The 24,072-nt window shown below is 38.7% G+C and overlaps 1 protein-coding gene across 7 annotated transcripts in view; it reads right to left on the reverse strand.

Moving 5' to 3' along the window:
* Positions 1-1,436: 1,436 nt before the first annotated feature.
* Positions 1,437-24,072, reverse strand: part of LOC144009305 (disco-interacting protein 2 homolog C-like) — a 42,821-nt gene continuing 20,185 nt past the window's right edge. For 5 of the 7 annotated variants that reach the window (XM_077508981.1, XM_077508982.1, XM_077508980.1 and 2 more), the window contains 23 exons: positions 23,865-23,929; positions 22,708-22,801; positions 22,495-22,614; positions 18,980-19,094; positions 18,757-18,896; positions 17,444-17,580; positions 16,510-16,718; positions 16,322-16,436; positions 15,199-15,400; positions 14,093-14,358; positions 13,889-14,012; positions 13,690-13,811; positions 13,495-13,606; positions 12,304-12,413; positions 12,091-12,221; positions 10,780-10,948; positions 10,544-10,714; positions 9,198-9,259; positions 9,061-9,118; positions 7,540-7,614; positions 7,296-7,470; positions 7,086-7,209; positions 1,437-4,846 (listed from right to left, as the gene is read on the reverse strand). In XM_077508981.1, the coding sequence (XP_077365107.1) occupies positions 4,594-4,846; positions 7,086-7,209; positions 7,296-7,470; positions 7,540-7,614; positions 9,061-9,118; positions 9,198-9,259; positions 10,544-10,714; positions 10,780-10,948; positions 12,091-12,221; positions 12,304-12,413; positions 13,495-13,606; positions 13,690-13,811; positions 13,889-14,012; positions 14,093-14,358; positions 15,199-15,400; positions 16,322-16,436; positions 16,510-16,718; positions 17,444-17,580; positions 18,757-18,896; positions 18,980-19,094; positions 22,495-22,614; positions 22,708-22,801; positions 23,865-23,929 (3,149 nt within the window). In that variant the 3' untranslated portion in view covers positions 1,437-4,593. The remainder of the gene's footprint in view (positions 4,847-7,085; positions 7,210-7,295; positions 7,471-7,539; positions 7,615-9,060; positions 9,119-9,197; positions 9,260-10,543; positions 10,715-10,779; positions 10,949-12,090; positions 12,222-12,303; positions 12,414-13,494; positions 13,607-13,689; positions 13,812-13,888; positions 14,013-14,092; positions 14,359-15,198; positions 15,401-16,321; positions 16,437-16,509; positions 16,719-17,443; positions 17,581-18,756; positions 18,897-18,979; positions 19,095-22,494; positions 22,615-22,707; positions 22,802-23,864; positions 23,930-24,072) is intronic. The other 2 variants (XM_077508985.1, XM_077508983.1) reach the window with 1 other exon arrangement.

Below are 24,072 nucleotides of genomic sequence, written 5' to 3' on the forward strand. Positions count from 1 at the left end.
AAAAATCACATTTAAAATCATCCCCAAAAGCTCATGCATTAAATTAATTACCAAAGACTAAAACAACATTTTTGCTATAATTATAGTTAGTTTTATTTTTGTTAGTTTTGTAAACATAAAATGTAGTTTCAATTAGTTTTCTTTTTCCAAAAAGCATATTCGTTTTTATTTTATTTCGTTAACGAAGTTGTTTTTTTTATTTTATTTTTTTTTCATTAGTTTTAGTTAACTAAAATAACCTTTAATAGCACCTGTGTTTTTCGACACCTTCCCTTCTTACTTTGACCATCTCCAAACATTTTCGTTTTTATTTTATTTGAACTGAGTCAAATGCCATTTTTAGCATATGTCACGGGCCACTAAAAAATATACGGCGGGCCGCAAATGGCCCCCGGCCTTTAGTTTGGACACCCCATGCCCTAGCGGATTGTCCGGAAACTGTCCGTTTACAATTGTTCAAAATAACAAAATTTGTGGACGAAAATTGTAAAAACGTAAATAAAGCTAAAAAATATAAAAGCACGATACTTTAAGAGTGAAAAAAAAAATGGATTGAAGCGCCTTCGCGCTTGCCGGTGACATCAGTGCAGCAGCGCTAACGAAGTTAGCTTCGGTTTGGTTTCTTTTTTTAGCTGTTCAGAAATTAATCACAATAACAAAAAAACAAAAAACAAAAAACAGTCTTAATGATAATAGGAACACATTAACAATCTACATTGATAATATGTGTCACATATGAGACAATTATTTTGTGTATTTATCATTTAGTCAACCTATTTTATTATTTATTCAATATATTTTGCGTTTATATTCTTAGGTTTATTTACATTTTTACAATTTCAGTCCACATATTTTGTTATTTAAATGACATCTTTAATATTTTCTTTCCAATGTTTGACATCAACTGGATAATTTCCAGCCGATTGTAGCGGGATGTGTTCGTTAGGCGACCCCCGATACGATCTGGTGGATCACATCTTACAACGACACCGGCAAGAGTAAAACAAGAAGAATTGTTCAAATAGCGATACAAAAATACAATTTCGTACATCGTACATATATAAGCTTAAAAAATGCCGTCGGACATGAAAAATTCCAAGATGGCGGCACCATAAACCAAGATTTGTACATTTTAATCCCATACATGTACGAAAATTTAATAATAATTTGATTTTATAACTAAAAATACTACATTTTTGCATGTCCGTAGCTATCGTTAAGACACAGCATGCACTGAAGAACTTCCAGCTGCCATCTTGGAATTTTTAAAGTAGTTTTTGAAAGAGTGAGATTTGAACAATTAGGCCTTATATGTAACAAATTTCATGCTTGTACTTTTCTTCCGCTTTTATATATATATATATATATATATATATATAAAATGTGAAAATGTGTTCTAGTGGTCACATGATCCAAAGTACGATTTGAAGGCGGAGTCTCTTTAGCCAATCAAAGCACTTTATTGCACTTGTTATAGTGTGACGTGAGCCAATAGAAGACTCTTATAAAAGTGTCATTTCATCTTTTGAAGTCATGTGTACAAAACAAGTCACACACATTTTGTACCGTACAAAATCAACACTATTTACATACAATACACACGCAATCGCACGCACACACACACCCGATGGGACGTCCTTTGTCGCGCTTATACACACACGGCGGCTAACTTAGCACGGCCGCTAATTTGCTAGCATCACTAAACTAGCTGATATGCATAAAAACTTTTTTTCCCCCGCCTTCCTGTTGGTGAACTAAAAAGACTTAATGACACATATTTATTGAAAATATTCTACATAATCTGCGTCACAGTCCGCGGCATACCGCTAACTACGCTAACAGCGCAACGCTAGCCAACACCAACACCTCCACCTTTTTTTGGGATGGACTGACAATATTCAAGTTTTTTTTTATTTGTAATAAATATTCATCTTTAAGCTTCTGCATCCGTTCTAGTCTTTTGAATAAAACATCTGAGTTAGTGCACATAAGACAGCAAAGTGTTTTTTGTCGCAAAACACGCAAGCATACAACTAAAAGATTCTCGTCTCGGTCAAAAATTATTTCAAAGTGGTGAGGAGAATTGAACTAATAAAAGTTAGTCGATATGTGTTGAATTTCATCGTACAAAGGTTATCATCCAAAGAAATGTGGCCACATTCTCAGGGAAAAAAAAATAAATCTTTTGTTGTGATGCAGTCAGACATTTGAAATGTCCCTTTTGTTAAAAGTGTCGCACACGCAACTTTGGGTCTCCTAATGCTACGGTATTATCTTAGCACTAACAGCATCTCCATGTGCGAAAACAGGGGCTCTCAAACCTTTTGGGCCAAAAGACCCCTTAAAATGGGAGGATTTCTTTTCCCCCAATTAAACAAATTGTAACTACTAAAAGCAGTAAAAGTTCATTCTTGTTGGAATGTTTAAACCTAAATAGTCACAAGCTGTTTTATCCAACTGAGGTCAAAACTTAAAAGGTTTAGAACTGCCTATAGAAGCCACAAAACGGGCGCAATGCACTGCTGTTGTGTAAACAAAACTCCTCACCTCACTTCAATATATTTATTCGACACCAAGAGGCCACAAGATGGCAGCAAAGCGCTACTGTTGCCGCAATCAAGTTCCTTGGTGCCATGCTGCCACAAGATGGCGCCAACGACTTTTATTGCTTCAGCCTTGCCATAAATACGGGTATGTTGTTGCTGTTGTTGGCAAATAACTGAGGCTAGTATCCCCATACTACGGAAGACATATGCAGCTCGTAGGCAATTAGTATAAGGTTGGACGGTTGGGTGGTGATTTGTGCATTAATTTTTTTCCTTGTTTAAAAAAACAACAACAAAAAACACCCCGCCTCCGGCCTTATACTAAGTGCCTACTAGCTGTATTTGTCTCATTTGTACGTATACTGTATAGTTCATACAGTAGTCTGCTCGCGACGTGTGAGTAACAAGATGGCCGCCCTGTGACTTCAATGGCTTGCACTGGCATGTATATATGGGCTACCGGCTATCCAGTCATATATACAGGTCAGTGGACTGTGGACTGTGGACTTCACTTGGACTTCAGCGGTCAAAAAAAAAAAAAAAAAGTTGGTGCTCTGGTTTTTGTAATATTTTTTTTTTCCTGTTTTTTGGAAATTTTTTTCTGTTTTTTCTGAATAATATTACCCCCCTGTTTTTCTGAGTAATTTTTTTCCCCCGTATTTCTGAGTATTTTTTTCTTTCTGAATATTTTTTTTCCATTTTTCGGAATTTTTTTTTATGACAGAAAAATATATTCAGTAAAACAGAAAAACATATTCAGAAAAATAGAAAAAAAATTACTCAAAAAAACAAAGCTCCACCAAAAAATTGGTCAGAAAAACGGTTTGGTTTTGTTTTTTCAAGTGAATGCAAAACGCTTCCGTACCAAACAATAACCTTTTTTTTTTTTTTTTTTTGCAGTCCTCCCAAACCATACTCACTGTGTCGGTCCAGGCATCGCAGAGAACCCCTGACATAAGCAACACATCTAAATTGGTCTATTTAAAAAAAAACAAAAAAACCAAAAAAAACAAAAACAAAACAAAACAAAAAAAAAACGGGCGGAAATGTCATTCACTAATTTTTCTGTCACATTGGCCGTCGCCACAACTTCCTTCGATTTCTCTCCACACGAACGCCTCGCGAGTAATGTTGCAAAAGGCTGCAAATGTTTGTGGAAATTGCAATTGTGGAAATATTCCAAAGCGGAAGCTTTTCATGGGAATGAAAATGGAAAGAGATCAATATCAACATTTTGTTTTTTTGTCACCAGGCGGACTGCCATGCAAAAAAATAAATAGCTCTCCTTGCCCACATGCAAAGGCATTACAGTCACCTGCTGTTTATGTTCCAATCCTAAAAAAAAAACACAACTAGCGATGCTAACCATTAGCATGTCAATGGCGTTTTGCATTGTTTGCTAGCATTAGGCTAAGTGGACTTTTGCCCAAAGCAAAGCTACTGTTTGTCTTCGTTTGAAATAGCCAAGGTGTTTTTTGTTGTCGTTGTTTTGTTTGGTTTTTGAGTAAACTTCATGTGGGCGTGGCTTTAACGCAGCTTGAAGACTCTTTTTTTTTGATGAATTGTGACGTGAGTTGACTGTCACCATACAGCGCTCACATCTCAAGGCACCACGAAAAAATATCAAAATCAAAGAAACTTATTGTCTCTAAATTAAAAAAATAATAATATTAATTCTCACCTTGGTCAATTCTTGATTTCTTCCCATAGAAAGTTTCCAACCTTGATGACTGAAATCACGTAAAATCCTCCACTGAAGCGACATCAAATGTCCCTGTCACGCACACGCACGCACACACGCGCGGGGGAGGGGAGGGGCTGCATATAAGGGGCTACTCGACACCTCCTGCTCTTTTCGCTTTCTCTCCATATAGATTGTTATGTCAATGTACAATATTTATATTTTTACAACAAACTCCTCACTTCTTTTTTTCCCCCTCCGATCCAGCAAAGCATCCATGGCGGAGGTCACTAACGAGGAAAAAAAAAAAAAAAGCGACAAGTGGAGAGTGCAGGACGGACGCAGTCGCACGCACGCGCGCGCGCGCTACATGTTGTAGGCCACGTAGATGGGGTCCAGCTGGTCCTGCAGGAATCCGTCGCGCAGGTGCATGCGCTGCTTCTCGCCGCGCGAGTTGATGGGGATGACGCCGATGTCGGTTACCACCACCACGCCTACGATCAGGTAGTGCTCCTCCAGGACCGCCTTGGTCACCATGGGAACCAGGTCCAGCGCCTCCTGCTCTGAGCCCTCCAGCTCCACCACCACCACCAGCAGGTTGGTCCAAGGGAACACGGCGCTGGAGGGCAAGTTGGATTCGGTTAGGACAGGTAAGCAGAGCTTCATTTAGACAAAAGTAGCACTTTGCCGCCATATTTGTGCCAAAGGATTATGCTGAAGTGAGTTGAAATCCTTCAATCAGACAACAGTAGTGCTTTGGAGCCTTCTTGTGGCATCTTGGTGCCCAAGGAACTATGTTGACGTGAAAGGAGTGGCGTCATTTAGATAAAAGTAGTGCTTTGACACCACATTGTGGCATACTGGTGCCAAGGAACCATGTTGAAGTGAGCTGAGGAGTTGCATTTAGACAAAAGTTTTGTAGAATCTTGGTGCATGCGAACTATGTTGAAATGAGTTGCGGTCTTGCGGAGCTTTGTTTAGGCAAAAGTAGCTCTCCCCCGTCATACTGCTAGCAAGGAACCAAGATGGAGTGAATTGTCGAGCATTGTTTATACAAAAGGAACACCATTCTATGAAATTTTGGTGCCTGAGAACTATGTTGAAGTTAGTCATGGAGCTTCATTTAAACAAAAGTAACGCTATAACGCCATATTGCTGCCAATGAACTCGGCTGAAGTTAGGCAAGAAGCTTAATTTAGCTAAAAGTAGTGCTTTTTCACCATTTTGTGGCATCTTGTGAAGTGAAATGAGTTGCGGGGATTCATTTAGATAAAAGTAGCACGTTGCCGCCATTTTGTGGTTTTTGTTGCCAAGATACTACTTTTAAGTGAGCTGAGGAACATCATTTAGATACAATTAAAGATATTGTTGCGAAGCAAACTAGGCTGAAGTTAGGTGAGAAGCTCTATTTAGATAAAAGTAGTGCTTTGTCACCATTTTGTCACATTTTGGGTCCAAGGAACTACAGTGAAGTGACTTGAGGAGCTGCATTTAGACAAAACAGACACTTTGCCGCCATTTTGTGGCATCATGTTGCCAAGATACTACGTTTAAGTGAGCTGTGGAGCGTTATTTAGATAAAATTAGAGCTATGCTGCCATATTGCTGCCCAAGAATTAGGCTGAACTGAGTTGAGAAGCTTTATTTAGATAAAAGTAATGCTTTGCCACCATTTTGTGGCATCTTGTGTCCAACGAACTACGGTGAAGTGAGTTGTGGCGCTTCATTTTGACAAAAGTAGCACTTTGGTGGCATCGTGTTGCCACGACAGGACGTTTACGTGAGCTGAGGGGCGTCATTTAGATAAAATTAGAGCTATGCCGCATACTGCTGCCAAGGGAGTCAGCTGAAGTTAGGTGAGAATCTCTATTTAGATAAAAGTAGTGCTTTTCCACCATTTTGTGGCATCTTGGGTCCAAGGAACTACAGTGAAGAGACTTGAGGAGCTTCATTTAAACAAAAGTAGCACTTTGCCGCTATTTTGTGGCATTGTGTTGCCAAGATACTATGTTTAAGTGAGCTGAGGAGCGTCATTTAGATAAAATTAGAGCTATGCCGCCATATCGCTGCCAAGGAACGAGGCTGAAGTTAGGTGAGAAGCTTTTTGTTTTAGATAAAAGTAGTGCTTTTTCAACATTTTGTGGCATCTTGTGTCAAAGGAACTACAGTGAAGTGACTTGAGGAGCTTCATTTCGCCAAAAGTAGCACTTTGTTGGCATCGTGTTGCCAAGATACTACGTTTAGATAAAATTAGAGCTATGCCGCCATAGGAACAAGGCTGAAGTTAGTTGAGAAGCTTTTTTTAGACAAAAGTAGTGCTTTTCCACCATTTTGTGGCCTCTTGTGTCCAACGAACTACGGTGAAGTGAGTTGTGTCGACAAAAGTAGCACTTTGGTGGCATCGTGTTGCCAAAATACGTTGTTTACTTGAGCTGAGGAGCGTCATTTAGATAAAATTAGAGCTATGCCGCCATAGGAACTAGGCTGAAGTTAGTTGAGAAGTTTTTTTTTTGGGACAAAAGTAGTGCTTTTCCACCATTTTGTGGCATCTTGTGTCCAAGGAACAAAGTGAGTTCCTGAGCTTCACTTAGACAAAAGTAGCAATTTGCCGCCAATTTGTGTCATTCAGGTGCAAGGGAACTATGCTGAAGTGACCTGCGGAGCTTCATTTAGACAAAAATAGCACTTTGCCGCCATTGTGGGACATCTTGGTAACAAGGAACTGTGTTGAAGTCAGTTGAAGAGCTTCATTTGCACAAAAATAGTGCTTTGCCGCTATTTTGTGACATCTATAGGCAACTGTAAACCATTTTTTTGTTGGGTGTGGTTCTGCTTGCTAATACTTGTGTATAACGTACCACTCCATGATGCTCTTGTGCGCGCGAATGACGGACGTCTCGATGTCGATGGGGTGGTAGCGCATGCCGCGCAGCTCCATGGCCTCCTCCAAGGCACCCACCACGAACAGAGCGTCGTGTCTCTCTGCCACAAACATCACGACACGACACGTACGTTAGCGATTAACGCGAACGTCAAACCCCAAAAGCGTGTCAACGGCCCGGCCCCACCTCCGTTGGCATCGGTCAGCTCGGTGCGGCGGAGGAAGCCCAGGTAGCCCGTGCGGGCCCAAACGGTCTGCGTGTCGCCGAAGCTCAGCCGGGAGTTGAAGTGGTCCGACTGCAGGACCTCCTCGCCGTAGCCACTGTAGTAGCCGCTGCCGTTGTGGGCGCTGTGCACCCAAATCTGACAACAAAGAGGAGGAGACGTCAGCTCCGGGGGCGGGGTCAACACCGTGCGGTCTGATGAGCGCACCTCGCCCAGGTGCGAGTCGCCCAGGGGGCCTTTGGTCTCGGGGTTGGCGATGATGATGCGAACTCCGGGTAGGATCTGAAAACAAAAAATGTGGCGTTGTTGCCATGGTTACGCGGCTTTCATTTCTGCTCCAAGAAAGACTTTCTTGTCTTAGTTTAGCCATTTCTTAAACTTTTTAAAAAAATAGCATGTATTACTCAAAGCACAAGTTATTTTACAATAATATGTTGTATATGTATGTGTTGTGGAAAATAAACAAAGCAGCAAAATGCTCCTGTTTTTATCCACGGCCAATTTGACACACGCTGTCGACGGAAAATGACATCACACGCCGCAGCGCTCCGGTAACGGCCAATCATGGCTCAGTTTACGGACGTCACATGACCAAAACACAGAAAACAGGTGACAGTCGACAGCAAGTGGCAAAATGTGTTTCGAAAAGTTTTAATTGCACACGAAAAATCTTTTTTTTTTAAAAAGAAAAAGAATTATCACATTAATTCTACACAAAATATTCGCTTCTTATTGCTGAAAATGGCTCAATGTGTAAAGTGTCCGTTTAAGAACTGTTCATTTTTTAAATCTTGATGTCTTTAAAATTGTACCTTTTATGTGGAAGATTTTAACTGAATCATAAATATTTACATATTTTTCCCCCCTGCAGTGTTCATGTTTGAACAGTGCAAAATGTTAAAGTGGCTTACATTAACCATGAACTATATTTTTAGGAATACATTTTTTATGTATACTTAGACCTAAGTATTTTTTTGAAAAACTGAATAATCCATAGGGGACTTTCAAAATAAAATAATAATATAAATAGTATTTTTAAAATCCAAAAATAAAATAAAGTTTTTCTTTTTAAAAATACATTTTGTTATTAAAAAAAACCACGTTTTTATTTTATTAAAATTTTTTAAAAATATCAAAAATGTTAAGCAAAATCTTTACATAATACATAAAAAAAAAAAAAAAAAAGTTAAATTAACAAATCCATGAAGGAGGCCTTAAAAAAAAATCAATCATTAAAAAAATGTGAACATCAAAATTTTTATTATTTTATTTAAAAACAAAAAGAAAAATGTTTGTATATAAATAAAAATGACTTGACTGAATGAAAAAAATCATTTTGTTTGATGTTTTTCCGACTCAGCCGGAGGCCTACGAGGAAAAATGAAATATTCTTTTTCTAAGAATGGTTCCTGCTTGACGTGAAGCCACATGCCGCGTTTGAGTCAGCGACACGTCTCCGGTCCGCATGTGCAGACGAGCAGGCGGGCGACGACATTGATGTTGACGATCACAGACCGACTTGAGTCACCCGACTGTGGGAGGACGACGTACAGTCCGCGCCGCAAATAGTCTTGACATTTAACTTCCAGGTCTTGCTGGCAAAATGGATGCTATTGATTTCTCCGTAAAAACCTCAAACAGCTCCTTGAAAATATCCGCATTTGACTCACAAATTTTTGTCCAAACTAATAAAGAAGAAAAAAAAAAGGTTTGTGCATGTGCGCTCACCTTCCCTGACTCCATCAGAGGCAGACTGTGAGGAGAACCTCTTTCCACCAGACGCACCCTGAAACAAACGCACACACATGTTGACGCTAACACGCACGCCTCTTCGGGGGCACTCGGACACCCGAACGACATGTGACCTGTCATGGCGGAGCGCCCTCATGTCCACGTAGACCGTGGTGGGGTCTGGTCCCGACGTGCCCTGCAGAACAAAACATTCACGTTTACAGTCAGCATTGCCAATTCAATGAAATGAATTGAATATCCATATTACTAAGGGTGTGCCAAAAAAAAAAAAAAATCCATTCTCATTTAGTACGATTCAGAATCAATTTTAAATGTGCCAAAATCAATTTTATTTAAATTATTTTATACTGTCTTGCCCTGGTTTGTGTGTGCCTATATTGGGCGTGCTGTTCATGATTTGGCCACTTGGGGGCAGTGTGGTTCCACGCGTTCTGATACACTGTTCAGTTGTAGCCACATTAGCGAGAAGAAGGAAAAAATCACGATTAAATTATGTCAATAAAAGTATTTTTTATTTTTTGCAGTGTAAGAAGAGCATATGCCGGTGAGTCATGTTAAAATGGTTTTCTATATACATTCCTGACGCGTTTTGTATGAAGCAGTCTCGCAAGCAGACTACTGTATAAACTACACGGTATACGTAGAGATGAGACATATATAGCTTGTATAAGGCCGGAGGCGGGGTTGGGGGTTTGTGCCGGGGTGGTCGCTATTTTTTTAATAAGTAAAAAAAAAAAAATAATAATAATTAAAAGTGGACGGTATTTGCTTCTTTGAAGACCCCTTTTTTCTAGCACATCAGTTTGGTTCCGGTTCGGTTTGCGACGTGTGGGCTGCGTCAAAATACTTGTGCTTCCGACTTTGTGCCCCTCGGTTGCGCGTTCGCAACCCGGACCAGAAATAAACTGATGTGCAAAATCACCTCCCGCCTCTTCCGTGGCATATACCTCATTAAGTATATAATTTATACATGTATTCAAGGCAAGTTGTAAACTCTCTGAAGTCCTCTTGTTTATGTTGAACAAATTTAAAACAGCAGAAATGATGTTGTTTCTACTAAGTACTGTATCAAATGTTCTCTAATTTGGATACTATAAATGCATAGGCTCGTATGCCGAGAAACGTTTCTTGGGAGGAGCAATATGGCGGCCTCACGACCTCAAAAGAGTTGGCCTATTGGCTATCCAGTCATATATATATATATATATATATATATCAGTGGGAGTAGATGATGACTATTCTTTTTGCGCGTTGATAAATTCAAGCTGAAATCATTTTGAATCAAAAATCATTCGGAATCGCAAACTGATTCTGAATCGAAACGCAGACGCAAAAATTAGAATCAAATCATGAGATTCCCACTCCTATTATTGACTATCAATTCTAAACCTCAATTCATCAGAACACGAAACAAAACACCACTAGATGGCGCCATAACATTTTTTGTTTCCCGACTGACCTGCAAGCAGATGGCCAGGTTGACCCTGCATCCGAAGGCGGTGCTGACCGAACGCGGGTGCAGGCCCAGATCTTTGAAGAGTTTGGAGAAGGAGAGCGTGAGGGACATCCGGGGCCTCTCCTCGGCCACCACAACGCACGCTCGCACCCGGGACAGGTCCAGACCGCGGGCCTGCGAAAGCCGCACAAGCGCGTCAGCGTCGTCTGAAAAGCGGACTAGATGAGACAAGGACCCACCTTGAGGGTTTCGGTCTGCAGGCCGAGGCCTTTGGTGCAGAGCTCCATCACGCTGTAGGAGCAGAAGGTGTCTCGCACCCTCAGCTGGCTAACGGCCAGCAGCCATAACGCCGGGTTGGATTCCAGCTCGACCGGCGGGATCAGGATGGACTGGTGGCCGGAGTAGACGCTATTCAAAAACGGAACATGAATCATTTCTATATGCGGAGGAGATGATGAGATGAGCTTGTCTCACGCTCATATTTTATTTTAATGAAGGCGTCGTCCTTATTAAGCGACCAGCGCAGTCTATTAGTGCAAGACATTTGCCGGCTGATTTATGTCTGCCGACAAGACGAGTTTAGATCTCATTTGCAGGCATTTTCAAAGAAAAGCACGGCTGCAAAATTCAACTTGGAGGTCACGACTCTCCAGTCCAAACTTTTGCCCTCAAGGGACATGTTTCATTTTCAAAAACCGACGCACAAGATCACTTCATTCATACGAGTCGATCAGGTCAAAAAATAAAAATAAAATATTCTCATGGTTTTTTTTTGTCATTTGATTAATTATAATAAATTAGCCAATCTTCAAGATAATAATTTTTGTTTAAATAAAAAAAAAAAAAAAAAGAACTTATTTTTTTGTATTTTATTATGTTACTTGTATTACTGTATTTGCACAAAAAAATAACCAATTACTTAACTTTTTTTTTTAATGTGTAAAGATATTTGGTTTAATATTTTTTTTATTTATTACAAATGTCAGTAACATTTTCTAAATAAAATAAATAAAAAAATGAACTGTTATTTTTTATTTTATTTTATCAGTTTTATTTCTCGATTTGCACAAAAAAATAACCAGTGACTTAACTTTTTTTAAAAGTCTGATGTGTATACATATTTAGTTTACTATTTTTTTTAATTAATTTTACTAATATGTTGTTTGCAAAAAAAAACTAACCAATTATTTAACGTGAAACATTTCTTTTCTTTTCTTTTTTTTTTTTAATTATGGTTGTAGATTATAGTTTATTTGCCGTTTTGTTCTCATGGTGCGAAGGAACTATGTGAAATTGAGTCGAGGAGCTTCATTTGACCAAAACGCTTGCTTTTCCACCTTTTTTTTTTTTTTTTTGACAAAGTTCGAAAGCTTGATTTCGACAACAGTATTGTCAAGTGCATGCCACAGCACCAGGTGGCGCCAAATCCCTCGACAGGAAGACCATTTTGCACAAATCAGAAGCCAGGAAAAAGACACATGACAAATAGCGAAGAGTGGAAAACGGACGGATTCAGATGTGCTGCAAAATAAAGAAGCCGAGGCGCAAACCTGCAGAGGCACCAGAGGACGAAGCCGAGGCCGCAGTACGGGTCCAGGCAGATGGCCACCTCCCTCGACGGGTACAACTCGCACTGCAGCTTCACCGACCGGCAGAACGCTCCCACCGCATTATGGGACATCTGTGGAGGCACAGATGATGAAGTACTCATGAAAAGGAGGGGTCCGAGGGGGGGTGGGGGGTTAGGGTATTCCTGAGCTGACCTGAACACCCGCAAGCATGCCGGTGGTGGACACGCTGAAGTCCAAATAGGCCAAACCGTCAGGGTTGGTGGGTTTGTACAACGCTGGCGGCTTCTTCTTTGGCAGGTCGTCTGCAGCACAAACACAAACGTGAGCTGACCACGTTGTTCATGAAATCTGTTTTTTTCACAAAGTATGAAAGGACATGTCATCTGATTTCAAACGCAGGTAGTCATAGTATAAAGTCAGCAGAAAAGTCATACTCAAGTCCAGATATCTGATAAATGGGCTTAAGTCAGGGGTCAGCGACCTTTCCTGCCAAAAGAGCCATTTTAGGCCAAATAAATAAAAAATCTGTCTGGAGCCACAAAACATTTGAAGATTGTGATGAAGGAAAAACGTTTGTTAGTATTAGTCTAATGTACCGTGGGCCCAACATTTAATTAAAGAAAAATCTTTCATTTTCTTCTACCTTTCTTACAATTTTAATTATTTATTTTTTTAATTTTCCATGCTTTGTTTTAAATAATTTTTTTTTAAATTTTCTGCCTTTCTGTCAAATTTTTGTCAGTTTTATGGACATATGATAATTTTCTGCCTCTTCCTTTTTTATGGCTATGGCTATTTTTTGACATTTTTTTCTGCCTTTTTTTTACTTCTAATTTCAATTTTGGAACATTTGTGGACATTTTATGTTAATTTTCAGGATGTCTTCTTTTGTTTCTGAACATTATTTGATTACTTTTTGAACACTTTATTTCCTGCCTTTTCTGAAATTAATTTTCTGACTTTTTTTTGTGATTTTGTGGACATTTTATAGTAATTTTCGAGGTTTTGTCTTTTGTTTTTGAACATGTTTTGGTTACTTTTTGAACATTTTATTTCCTGACTTTTCTTATTTTTGGCAATTTCATGGACAATTCACGGTAATTTTTCTGCTTTTCCTTTTTGGACATTTTTAGTTGTTTTTTTTTTTTTTTTAACGTTTTCACCTACCTTTCATCTCACTTAAAATCTGGACTCTGACATTTGTTGAATGTTTAATTATTCATTCTTTTAATTGAAATCATTAATTCATGTTAAGAATATTTTATCTAAAAAATAAAACTACGTTAAAAAAAATATTCATTTCTACAATTTTTTTTTAGCGTTCCACAGGAAAGGGACTAAAGCAACAAAAGTGTTTGTCTTTGTCTCCATTTTGTGCGTTACCGGTGTCGAGGACGGGCGGCCAGTTCCTGATGTCGACGGTGGCCGTGGCCTCTTTGGAGCGGAGCAGCTTGCAGATGACGGCGGTGGTCATCACGCAGGCCGAGTGGCTGACCTGCATCACCAGACGAGACCAGACGAGACTTTGGACTTAAAAACTGAAAACAAGGTCAAAATGAGTTGCCGATTCGGACCTACCTCCACGATCATCTTGACGGTGGGCAGCGTGGTGGCGATGTTCTGCGGGTGGGGCGGTCGCACCGTGATGGGGACGCAGCCGGCGTACAGCGAGCCGTAGAAAGCGGCGATCAGGTCGATGCCTGCAACGACAACGGACGATGAGGGGTTCAGAGTCGGCTTCAGAAACAAAAGCGGGCCCGGCGGTCCCAATCTCAACCTGGCGGGTAGACGAGAGCCACGTGGTCTCCTTCCTGCAGGCCGCCGCGCTCCATCAGCAGCGCCGCCACTCGCTCCGCCCGCTTGTGGAGCTGCAGGCAGGTGAGGGAGCTGGAGACCGCCCCCTGGAGGAGGCAGAGGGAAGTACAGCGCGGTCAACGCATTTTCAGCGACCGGCGGTCCGTCCCTGGAGCGGCGTCCTCACCCGAGAGCTGAGCAGAGTGTAGAGAACGTGGTCGGGCGTGGTTTGAGCTCGCCACTGCAAAACCTCCGACAGGAACAGGAACTTCGTACGCGGAAGGGAGTCGTCAGTGGAATGGATGTTCAGGGGAAAAAAAATAAAAAATTGGACCGACATGATCGGTCTCACCTGGTCGTTGTCATCCGTCTGTCCCAGGTCTCTCCCGCTGGCCTGAGCGATCCGCTTGCCCGACACCAGGTTGCCGACCATCACGGAGGCGGGGCCAATCTCTGCAACATACGACACACATCATAAAAAAGCACCAAAGTTAATAAAGTTAACGAGGCTAACTTCAAAGTCAAATTGAAAAAACATTTTCATTTACAAAATAAAATGTTCTTAAGAAAACTAATCGAAATATCATCATGTTTAGAAAACTAACTAAAACAATTAATTGTAGTGGAAATGTCCTTTACTTTCACTTTCGTCAATTAAAATAAAAAATGAGCTTTGGGTTTCATTTTCATATTTATTTCTATCTTGCTGGACGTCCACACAGAAGAAAATTATACTTAACACTATACTAAGTGACCTTTGTATTTTTTATTATTATTTTGTAATCAAAAAATACTCCATATATTAAACAAACAAAAATAGTAAAATAAAATGACACATAAAAATGACGACTAAAAGCTAATAATAAAATAAAGCAAACAAATGAAGCATAAAAAATAAAACTAGTAAAAATTAATAATAAAATTAAACAAAAAATGAAGCATAAAAAAAATAAAACTAGTAAAAACTAAAAAATTAAGCAAACAAAATGAAGCATACAAAATTAAATCAAATAAAAATTAATAATGAAATGAAAAAAAATGAACCATAAAAAAATTGAAGCTAGTAAAAACTAAATCATAAAATGAAGCAAACAAAGTGAAGCATAAACAAATTAAAACTAATAAAAACTAATAATAAAATGAAGCATTAAAAAATGTAAACTAATAAAGACTGAAAAAATGTATTAAAACAAACTGAATAAAAAAAAAAAAAAAAAAGTTCCAAAATAAAATCAAAACTGCCTATAATAATCTATAAAATAAAAAAAAAAACGACATGATGGCGGTTCCCACCTGGCTGCTTCTGCCGAGGTTTGGGCAGGTTGGTGACGCAGGTGTGGGGGCACATGAGGACGTTGCAGGGATGCAGCCCTCCCTCCAGGTACAGCTGCTTGATCTCAGACAGGTGGATGCCGCCCAGCGGCGTCTTGGGCAGCGTGTTGGCCGGAACCAACGCCAAGCAGAACACGCCCACGCCGTGGATACTGTCGATGGCCTGGCGGTGTTGACATAAATATGCTTTTTATGTTTTTATTTTGTACTAAAAAAATACTCCATATATTTAAAAAAATAAAATAAAACTAATACTAAAACTAAGACCATAATGTTTTTAAGAAAACAAAAACTAACCGAAATTACATCAAAACTAAAAATATTTATATTTATAGTGGAAATGTCCTTTGCTTTCACATTTATCAATTAAAATCATAAATGAGCTTTGTGTTACATTTTCAATGTATTCATTTCTGCCGTGCTGTACGTCCACACAGAAGAAAATTGAAGTTAACACTATACTTTGTGACCTTTTTATTTTGTATTAAAAAAAATTGTCCAGATATTAAAAAATAAAACTAATACAAAAAGTAATAATAAAATGAAGCAAAATTTTTTTTACATTAATAAAAACTATTAATAAAATGAAGCAAACAAAATGAAGCATAAAAAATAAAACTTGTAAGAACTAATAATAAAATGAAGCAAACAAAATGAAGTATAGAAAAAATTAAAACTAGTAAAAACTAATAATAAAATGAAGCAAACAAATTGAAGCATAAAAAAAATCAAAACTAATAAAAACTAATAAAAAAATGAAGCAAACAAAATGAAGCATAAAAAAAATAAAAACGAGTAAAAAATAATAATGAAATGAAGCAAACAAAATGAAGTATAAAAAATTAAAACTAATAAAAACTAATAAAAAAATGAAGCCAACAAAATGAAGCATAAAAAAATAAAAACGAGAAAATAAATAATGATGAAATTAAGCAAACAAAATGAAGTATAAAAAATTAAATCTAGTAAAAACTAATAATATAAAATGAAGCAAACAAAATGAAGCATAACATAAATAAAACTAGTAAAAAGTAATAATAAAGAGAAGCATGCGTCGATTGATGCGAGTGGTGAGCCCTTGTACCTGCAGGACGCGACTCATCCACTGGAAGCTGTCCTCCTCGGTGGAGTCGGGCCGCTGCTCGGCCACCACCACGATCCTCTCGTCCCGAAGGACAGTGACGGAGAACACGGCTATCCTGCAAACGGTGAAAACGCATCAAGCGGCCGCTCGTCGGCGAGCGGCCGCTAAATCATCTCGTTCAACGTCACCTTCCCCGGTAGACGAACTTCATGGGCTCCACCGCCAGCGCGGTGGCCACCACGTCGTCGGCGTTGTGCCGGCGCCCGCTGACCATGATCAGGCCGTCCATCTTGCCCGTGATGAAGACCAGGCCGCCGGGCCCGATGAAGCCCAGCAGGCCGGTGCGCACGAAGGCGTACTCGCTCACCAGACCGCCGCCGCCGCTCAGCGGGTACACCTGCGGGGGGGACAGCAACCGTCACGACGTGGCGGGTTAGCATTAGCATGCATGTTAACTTAGCAGTAGCATTAATATGCTAAGTTAGCATTAGCGTGCTATTTTAATATTAACATTAGTAGCTAAGCTACTAAGCGTGATGACTTAACATTAGCATTAACATGCTGACTTGGCATTAGCATGCTAACTTAACATTAGCATTAGAATGCTAAGCTGGCATTAGGATGTTAACTTAACATTAGCATTAGCATGCTAAGCTAGCATTAACATACTAAATTAACATTAGTGTTAGCATGCTAACTTAACATTAACAATTGCATGCTTAATTATAATTAGCATTGGCATGCTAAATTAACATTAGCATTAGCATGCTAAATTAACACTAGCATTCTAACTTAGCAGTAGCATTATACTAACTTAACATTAGCATGCTAACTTAATATTAACATTAGCATGCTAAGCTAGCATTAGCTTAGCATGCTAACTTAGCATTAACATGCTAAGCTAGCATCAATGTAGCATTAGCATGCTAACAACATTAGCATGTTAATTTAACATTGGCATGCTAACTTAGAATTAGCATTAACAAGTTAACGTAATATTAGCATGCTAAGCAAACATCAGCATGCTAAGCTAACACTACATTAGCATTAGAGGCAGCAAGTGATGATGCGCGGCAACTTTTGGGTCAAAAAAAAAAAAAAAAGAGAAGCGAAGAGCCAAACCTCGAAGGTGTTTTTGGTCATGCCGGTGAGGCCGTAGTAGGACGTGCCGGTGGCGATGGCGCACACGCACAGCTCGCCGATCTCATCCGTCTGGCAGAGTTGAGGGACGCCTTCGGGCTTCACCACACACACCAGGCCTGCGCCGGCCACAAAAAGACACAATTCATTTTCAACAGGTACATATGTACACTTGCATATTGGTACAGTATAGATTGGATTTAAAAAAAAAAAAAAAAGTCGGGAACGAAAGACATATCATAAAAACCTTTTTTTTTTATTGCATGAAATTAATGTCAATTTTCTATTTTTGTAATTTCAAATTTCTAGTTCCAGTATAATATACGTACTATATGTACTCTTAAAAAGTGTGCCTGAACTATTTAATTTTAGTTGAGTTAATTTTAATCAGGAAAACATAATTTAACGTCACTTTTCTATTTTAATTGTATATGCCTGTAATTAATACAATTATAGTTAACTTGCAATTAACCACCCCCCCCCCCCATTTTACTTTTACTTTTTTACTTTAAATATTTCTTTTTTTCTTTTTTTTTTTTGGACACTTAATTTGCTGAACCACTAATTTGCCAATTATTTAAATACAATTAATAAAATAAAATAAAAATATATTTTTTAAATGCTTATGTAAAATGCTTTCATTTACGAATGTATTAATTACATTGCATAAATTAGCGAATTATTTCATGAAATATATGTATTTAAAAACTATTGAACGTATGCATATTATTAGCTAGATTTAGCATTGTTGTGGTGCCTTGTGGTGTCTGCTGTATTTTGTTGTGTTGTGAATTTGATATTTATTTTATTTATTTATTTATTTATTTATTCATTCACATAACTACTTCTTCTTTTTATTGATGTAAATTTTATTCACTTATATACTTACTTACACTGTTTGGCTTGTTCTTCTTTTGCTTATGTTATTCTTCACTGCGTGACCAATTTCTATTCTATGTACAGCACTTTGTTTTGTTTGTTTTAAAGTGCTTTATAAATAAAGTTTAGTTAAGTTGTGAGACAGACAGACAAAGTGCATTAGTTAGCAACTGTGTGCTAGTAGTACGACGAGCAATGTCATAACATTCTACGAGTTAGCTCTTGACTTCATGTCGCACTTCACTGCACTATAGCGCCAACTACTGGTGAGGAGGACTTGTTCAATGGCCGCTATTCTGGCCTGATAACGGATACTCGGTAACAGCACTCATCTCACCCATCATCTCTCAATTAGTTTTGCCTAGCAAGCTGAAAACATCCTCTAAACACGTGAACAAAAAAACAAAGCGAGGAACCTCCTGGCGTCACCGTGCCGACGTCCTGCACGGTGAGGACGGACAGACGCTCCTCCGTGTCCACGCGGACCACCCCGTAGGTCAATCCCTGCATGGACAGCACGCCGCGGCCTGGCGGCTGACTGCTGTCCTCCACCGGCCTGGAGGCGACGGAATGTCAGAGGATATTGCTCGTAAAATTAAAAACAAAAACAAAAAAAGCACTTTTGAGATGTGTACGCACCTCCTGATGGCGACCGTCAGCGCCTCGGGCGAGCTGGCGCAGGGACAGATAACCTCGGCTCGCAGGCCTTTGGTCTGAAAGACGTTGAGGAAGGCGTCGCACGACGAGATGGACCCTGTCGGAAAACCAGAGGAACGCAATCGGGTTCAACATTCGAAATTTTTTAAGGAAGAAGGTCAAATGCTCCATGAACTTGCACAGGTGAGTTCTTCTGTAAACGTCTCTGTCCAACCTTACAGGTGTGGGACTCAAACTCAGACTTTGTCCACGTTTCAAGAGATAGACCGATATGTTTTTTTTTCAGGGCCAATACAGATTATTAATAGTCAAGGACGCGGATAACCGATATTTGAAGCGCATGTTCATATTCAGTAAAAGGGGGGAAAAATATTGGCGTACAAAGTTTTTAAAATACAAATGCGAGTCTTGACTTTGATATAATGTCTTAAACTATCATTGCTTATTGAACAATTTTTCAGACTTCTTAAAATAGTTTTGTTTTTTTTAATCTTAAAGGGATACTTGACCAAGTTAAGATTTTGTCCAAAATGACTTTTATAACTTTATTATTTTTCATGTACAATTAATACAGTGGAACCTCATCCATCCATCCATTTTCTTGACCGCTTATTCCTCACAAGGGTCGCGGGGGCTGCTGGCGCCTATCTCAGCTGGCTCTGGGCAGTAGGCGGGGGACACCCTGGACTGGTTGCCAACCAATCGCAGGGCACACAGAGACGAACAACCATCCACACTCACACGCACACCTAGGGACAATTCGGAGTGCCCAATTAACCTGCCATGCATGTCTTTGGAATGTGGGAGGAGACCGGAGTACCCGGAGAAGACCCACGCGGGCACGGGGAGAACATGCAAACTCCACCCAGGAAGGTCCGAGCCTGGACTCGAACCGGAGACCTCCGAACTGGGAAGCGGACGTGCTAACCACTCGACTACCGTGCCGCCCACAGTGGAACCTCTACTTACGAAATTAATTGGTTCTGGAAGAAAGTTCTTAAGTAGAAAATGTTGTAAGTAGAGACGCATTTTCCATGGAAATGCCCTAATCCGTTCCAAGCCTCCCAAAATTCAGACATAAATGTTTTATAAAGCATAAAAATGTATCAAAACATGGAACAAATACATGTTACAATTAGATTATTGCGCAATAAATGAGAGTTGTGCATAATGTAAAAAAAAACAAAGAATAAAGTAAAGAATAAAAATGATGGTCATTTACCTTTTTAACTGCTGTCCTCATCGTTTTTTGCCCTCTTTAGTTCATGTTCTCTCTCAGAAGTGTTTATTTTTTATTTATTTTTTTGCCTGGTGTTTTGTAAAAAACTGATCCATGGATGTTTTTTATTTTATTTTATTTTATTTTTTTAAACAATGCTTCGGAAATGTCCAAGGCAAACATCATCTTAGTGAGCAAACGCCCGACTGGTGAACACTTTTTCTGGGCGATTCTTTTAAACAAATTCTGAAACTTCATGGAAACTTCCGGTATGTCGAGGCATCTTTTTCAAAAAAAAAAAAAAAAAAGGCCCGTCTCGTAGCAATTAAAAAAACTTACTGTGCCTTCATCAATCACCAATTGTTTGAATTTTTGCACAAATTCGTTGGCCGTTAGTTCATACATTTACGAAAAACTATCGGAACACTTCATGGGCCGCGGGATGAATGATGAGGACGCTGTATAGACACCGATCTAGTATACGCTCATAGATACCTATGGTAAAGGTTCCTCTAAGCCAATGGGATGCCAGAAACATGCACAAACACCCATCTAGTATACGCTCATAGATACCTATGGTAGGTTCCTCTTAGCCAATGGGATGCCAGAACGATGCACAAACACCGATCTAGTATTTACGCTCGTAGGTACCTATGGTAGGAAATAGCCATAGCTGAAAGTATGTTACGTTACATTTTTACCTTTCGTATCTAGAAATTTCTTTCGTAACAAGAGGCAATATTTTCCCGTTGAGGCGTTTCGTAACTCGAAAATTTCGTATGAAGAGACGTTCGTAAGTAGAGGTTCCACTGTACCTTTAAAAAGAAAATGTTCTAATTGCTGTCGACTAATGATGATGTCACCTGTGTTGAAGAAGTAGGTAACGGCCAATCATGGCTCACCTGTTTTCTGGGGTTGGTCATGATTGGTCAAATTGGGAAAATTAGTTTTTAAAGTTATTAAAGGGATACTTGACTAATTGAGCCATTTTCAGCAGTAAAAAGTTCATATTTTTATATATAATTAATGTGGCAACTTAATTACTTTTCATGTACAATTAGTACCTTTAAAAAGTAATTTTTCTACTTGTTGTCGACTGATGATGACGTCACGTATGCTGAGGAAGTAGATAACGACCAATCATAGCTCAGTTTGCTGACCAAACCCAGAAAGCAGGTGAGCCGTGATTGGCTGTTACCTACTTCCTCAGCACAGGTGATGTCATCATCAGTCGACGCTAAGTAGAAAAAGTACTTTTTAAAAGTACTAACTGTACATGAAAACTAATGAAGTTACCACATTCATTATAGACAAAGGTGAGCCATGATTGCCCGTTACCTACTTCCTAAACACAGGTGATGTCATCATCAGTCGACAGCAAGTAGAAAAATGACTTTTTAAAGGTATTAATTGTACATGAAAAATAATTACGTTACCACATTAATTATTGACAAAATATGAACTTTTTACTGCTGAAAATGGCTGAATGAGTCAAGTATCCCTTTAATGACGTACTTTATTTTAAATTTCTAAAAAACAAAAACAAAAAAAATGTTCAGGGAGCTCCCAAGGTTATGAGTACGTCTTAATAAGTTAAATTTCTAAAAAAAAAACAAAAAAAAAATGTTCAGGGAGCTCCCAAGGTTATGAGTACGTCTTAATAAGTTAAGTGGACACTTAACTCATTGACTGGCAGCCATTTTGACTGAAGCAATCCCCTTCACTCCCGGCTGTTTTACTGGATTTGGACGGATTTTCCAAGGCCCACAGAATATTGTGTTCTATTGCTATCAAAACATGAAAACTACCAAATGAAATATTAAAGTATAGTTCTACCTGTTTCTATTTTGCAGCAATTAATATTAGAATATAGCTAAGTTTCATCATTATTGACATTCCTGGTGAAAAGACTGACAAAAAGAGCTTGTTGCAACATGGCCCTGGCCGTTATTGTAATTACTACCATTTTTTTCACCTGTTCTCTGCAGTTTAGAGGCAGAAAAAAATATGAAAAACGCATAAATACGTCTTTGGGGCACTTAACACATTAGAAATAGAACGTATTTATACGTTCTTGGGAGCAAATGAGTTAAAGAAGTGAATAGTTCCGTTTTTTTCCTCAATTTAAAAAAAGAAACTGAAATCTTAAACTTTCACATTTCTTTGTTTGACATGGAACAAAAACAAAAGGTTCAGAAGGTTCCGCAGCATCTCTTCTAAATTTACTTGAAAATTGAAATAATTAAGTTTGCTAAGATGAAAATGGAGGCGGTCTTACAAGGGTTGGACCCGTCGGCCACGAGCAGCATTCGCAGGGAGCTCAGGTTGATGTCCTTCTGGTCCTTGTGGGCCACCAGAGCCCAGTGCATGTCCCTGGACTTCACGCACGACACCTTGGCTGCGGCCACACACGCACGCACATTTCATCAATTTGACGGACAGGTGATGTTGGCGCCGCAAGCGAGCGAGCGAGCGACGTTCCCAAGCTCACCTTTGTACTGGCAGACTTTCTGGATCCATGAGAGCGGGTTGACCTTCATCAGCGAGTACGGCACGCTGATCACGTGCATCATGTTCATCACGCTCTGCGCACATATTAGCGCATTAGCGTTAGTGTTGGCAGAGGAGGGAAGCCATCATTTTCATTTATTGGTGCATCCACTGATATATTAAACAAATACAACATTAAAGGTTGGATATTTCATTCGTTTGGTGCCAATCATTTTCAAAACAAAATGATCCTCATATTGCACGATGTTTTGGTTTGAGCTTTTTCTGTTAATTTTTTTGCAAGAACAAAAAAATGTTTATTCTTTGTTTTATTTTTTTTAACAAAAAAATATGTTGTGATGGGTATTATTTTTAGTTAGTAACAACAACAAAAAATGTTTATTTTATTTTTGTATTTTTTTAAGAAAATAAACAAAGCAGCATGTCAATCACACTGAATTTAACATAAAAGAACAAAAAAAGGTCTGATGGATGATTTTTTTTTAGTCAGTAAGAACAAAAGAAATGTTTTTTTTTTGTTTTTTTATTTTTTATTTTTTGAACAAAACAAAAAATGTGTTGAAAAGCAACATGTCAATCACATTTGAGACTTTGAATTTAAACATAAAAGAACAAAAAAAAAAGGATTGATGGATGATTTTTTTTTAGTTAGTAAGAACAAAAATTTTTTTTTTTAATGTTTTTTTTTTTTTAACGAAACAAAAAAATATGTTGTGAAAAGCAACATGTCAATCACATTTGAGACTGAATTTAAACATTAAAAAAAGAGCTGATGTATGATTTTTATTTTAGTTAGTATCAACAAAAATAGTTTTTACTTTTTGCCTTTTTTTTGTTGATTTTTTTTAATAAAAAAAATATGTTGGAAAAAACAACATGTCAATCACATTTGAGATTTTACCATAAAAAAAAAAAAACATAAAAAAAGGTCTGATGTATGATTTTTTTTTTAGTTAGGAAGTACGAAAATGGTTTTATATTTTGTTTTTTGTTTTTTTCCTTTTTGTTTTAGTTTTTTTTTAATCAAACAAAAACATGTTGTTAAAAGCAACATGTCAATCACATTTGAGACTTTTAATTTTAACCATAAAAGATCAAAAAAAGGTCTGATAGATGATTTTTTGTTGTTGTTCGTACCGTCAGGATGCCGTGCCACAAGCCCACGTCCTTCTTAAAATCCAGAACGTTGACGATGGTCTCGGCTGCGGGAAGAGAGATGAGTTCAGGTTTGCGATGTAGCCATTAGGTGGCGCTCTGTGCGCATGTACACTGCTCACAAAAACTTTGGGATATTTGGCTTTCTGGTGAACCAAAAATAATATACACGATAACCACAGACTTACAT

The sequence above is a fragment of the Festucalex cinctus genome, chromosome 20 (assembly GCF_051991245.1).
Source record: "Festucalex cinctus isolate MCC-2025b chromosome 20, RoL_Fcin_1.0, whole genome shotgun sequence".
NCBI lineage: Eukaryota > Metazoa > Chordata > Actinopteri > Syngnathiformes > Syngnathidae > Festucalex > Festucalex cinctus.